General features: G+C 45.3%; 1 protein-coding gene across 1 annotated transcript in view; it reads left to right on the top strand.

Moving 5' to 3' along the window:
- The window catches only part of LOC138867696 (uncharacterized), a 1904-nt gene extending 1748 nt beyond the window's left edge, over positions 1 to 156 (top strand). The window contains exon 5 of the mRNA XM_070144235.1: positions 56 to 156. Coding sequence (XP_070000336.1) covers positions 56 to 156 — 101 coding nt within the window. The remainder of the gene's footprint in view (positions 1 to 55) is intronic.
- The last annotated feature ends 2546 nt before the right edge of the window (positions 157 to 2702 follow it).

Genomic DNA, 2702 nt, shown 5'->3' with positions numbered 1-2702 from the left:
ATCAGACGAGGAGGAAAGTATAAGATTTTTTCTATCAAAGTTTAACAATATACAGATGTAGTGGTTGCTGTAAATCACATTATAAAAGACTTGCACTGTAACCGCCGCCCACCGAAGGCAAAAATAAAGTCCTGTGTTCTAAACAGCGAACCATGAGCTAAGGGATTCTCCATAAAGGTGACGATCTTCACCTCCATTTCCTGTGAATATCTTAAGCACTGTGATACGAAATATTTCCCATCGTTTGTCTTTTAGAACTACACATTATGCGTCGTTTTCGTGCATCTGATTTTGATAAATGATCAGATCCTCTCGATTTTTTTAGCTCATTGTGTGGCAAGTTATAGCTTCTGATATATATTTTCTTTATTTATGTAGGATAAGAAGCTGGAAAATACCATGTGATAGATCCTCAATATAGAGTGATAAGAAACCAATTCTAACAAATATTTTTTTGAGAAGAATGAATAGCTGAAATGAAGATATAATAGATGGAAGATTATTGCAGCTAAGTAAACAAACCTGGGATGAGAAGAAGAATTAAGAACGTCATTTAGTGTTCAAACTCAAGACGAAAACAGTTCCCAGTTAGAGTTCCAAAATTGTAAAAGTTGCTGGTTCCGATAGTCACTATGTCTATACAGGTCAATTTCAGTTGTACGGTGTAAATGATATAAACTAAGGAGAGTAATAAGTTAAACAAAAACATACAAAACGATAAGACGCACTAAGCAAAAGATCTCTAGGGATGAGAAACATCTTTCAAAAATTGAAAATCATGAATATTTTTCTCTTTCGTGGTTAGGAAAACCCAATTCCATGCAGTATTGGTTAGCGGAGTGTATTTTCCTGACCTTCGGTATCCTTCGAAACCTGCTTGGCTCCTGTTCTTCCTTTCCTGTCTAAGTAAGGATACTTATTATATTTTGGGGATTCGTTTGTTGTATATCTGTGTAGAAGTGGGAAGGTGTCAGGCTGGAAAAAAATAATGATTGAGGGTCCGTGTGCGGTGTGTGAGTGCGGCATAATCTGTTTTTCATCGCCTGAACATATATGGTAATCCACCCCCAAAGAATGCAAGCACTATATTTTCTTTGGATGTGGAAGGATTTACGACGCAGCGTACACATGCATCAAACGGATGCCATTCACAAAAAATATTGAACCAGACCGAACGCCGCGGCGCCCCGGGAGGAGGGTGATCCCGGCGCACTCCCCGGCGGTACACGGGTCTGCGTGTTCCGAATTCTGTTAACAAGAGGTTGGCTAATTGAAACAAGGCGACCGAACCCCCGTCTTGTTTAACTAACCGACCCCCACAGATCTCGGGTTTCTTTCGTTCCCGATATCAACCTCGTGATGAATCAATTCCCAATCACAGATCATCCCAAAAGGAAGGATATTTCAAAGCAATTAGTCAGGGTTTTGAAATAATGGGTGTTGGATTACCGAGGTGGAACACAACGAGGTGCCATAAAGCTGTTAGTGCAAAATAGACCGAGCGTTTACGACCAATAGAAGATGGGAACCCACGGAGTGTAACCGATCACAACTCACGCATGCGCTCTGGGTCTCTCGTCCCGGCGTGGAGGGAGGTAGAAGGGCAGGGATTCCTAAGGTCTCTCACAATAAGCTATTAATTTGATGGTACACATAGATTTCGTTAATTCTCGTCCGGGGTATTAATGCTTGGCTGATACCATTTGCCTTCGTTTTCATGCGCTGACACAAAGGCGCGGTTTTACACGAGTCTTTACGGAGGAACATGCGTGTCGACGAAGGCGCGGCTGGAGTCGAAGGAAGAACGAACCTTAAAGATAATCGGCAAGTGGAGGAGACATGCTGGATGCGAACGTGTTTGTTCAGAACTGCGTTTATATGGATCGACACGGGATAAGTTTACACAGAGGTTAGTAAGTGTGGGTAAATCGAGTCGCGTCTGCAATTCAGCTATTTTTTTTTTTTACCCCTAAATTTGATGCATTAAAGGCACATACATTACTCCCCTCGCATGACCCTTTAATCCCATTCTGTATGTTGCAGACCCGGCATCCCCCCCCCCCCCTGGCTCCCTCCATTCCCGGGCCTGACCCTGTCTGACCTCGCGGCCATCGCTGCCGGGCCTCCAGCTGACCCAAGTGGCATATTCATTTAGCTACGCCTGCGACTCTCTGACCTCGACCCTTCGCCCCGGGACGAGCCGATCCCCGCCGATAGCGCCGTGTTTGCACAAATAGAACGCCCATCGAACGAGGGCGCTTCAAGCACGGCTAATTGCGAACTATTCCTTTTTCCGCGGCGATTTTCGGGACGGGCGTGGGCGGGATTGCCGCTGAAGGATGCGCCTTTGCCTTGGTTTGCGGGCGCGGTTCGTGAGCGCACAGCTTCCGAAGGCGCGCCGAGGAAAGGGTCAAAATCAGCTCTGCCTGCGTGAGATGGCGGTTCGTGAATTCGATTTTGTCACACGTTGAAAAAGTCTCCTTTAAAAATAAATGCACCGCTGCATGCCCGAAATCAGTCAACGACCAAGATATTTCTGAAACGGGAGAAAGCTCCCAGAGACATTATTGTAAGTACCTTAAAGGCAATAGAACTCACCATCTGCCCAACCCATACATCAGCACGAAGCCACATCCCCTAGCGAGTACATCCCCGCACCGCACCACATCAGACCCTCCACATCACTTCTACATCACAACAGT

The sequence above is a fragment of the Penaeus vannamei genome, chromosome 31 (assembly GCF_042767895.1).
Source record: "Penaeus vannamei isolate JL-2024 chromosome 31, ASM4276789v1, whole genome shotgun sequence".
In the NCBI taxonomy this organism is placed as follows: Eukaryota; Metazoa; Arthropoda; class Malacostraca; order Decapoda; family Penaeidae; genus Penaeus; species Penaeus vannamei.
Note: the sequence above shows the minus strand (reverse complement) of the source record. Positions and strands in the feature narration are given on the sequence as shown.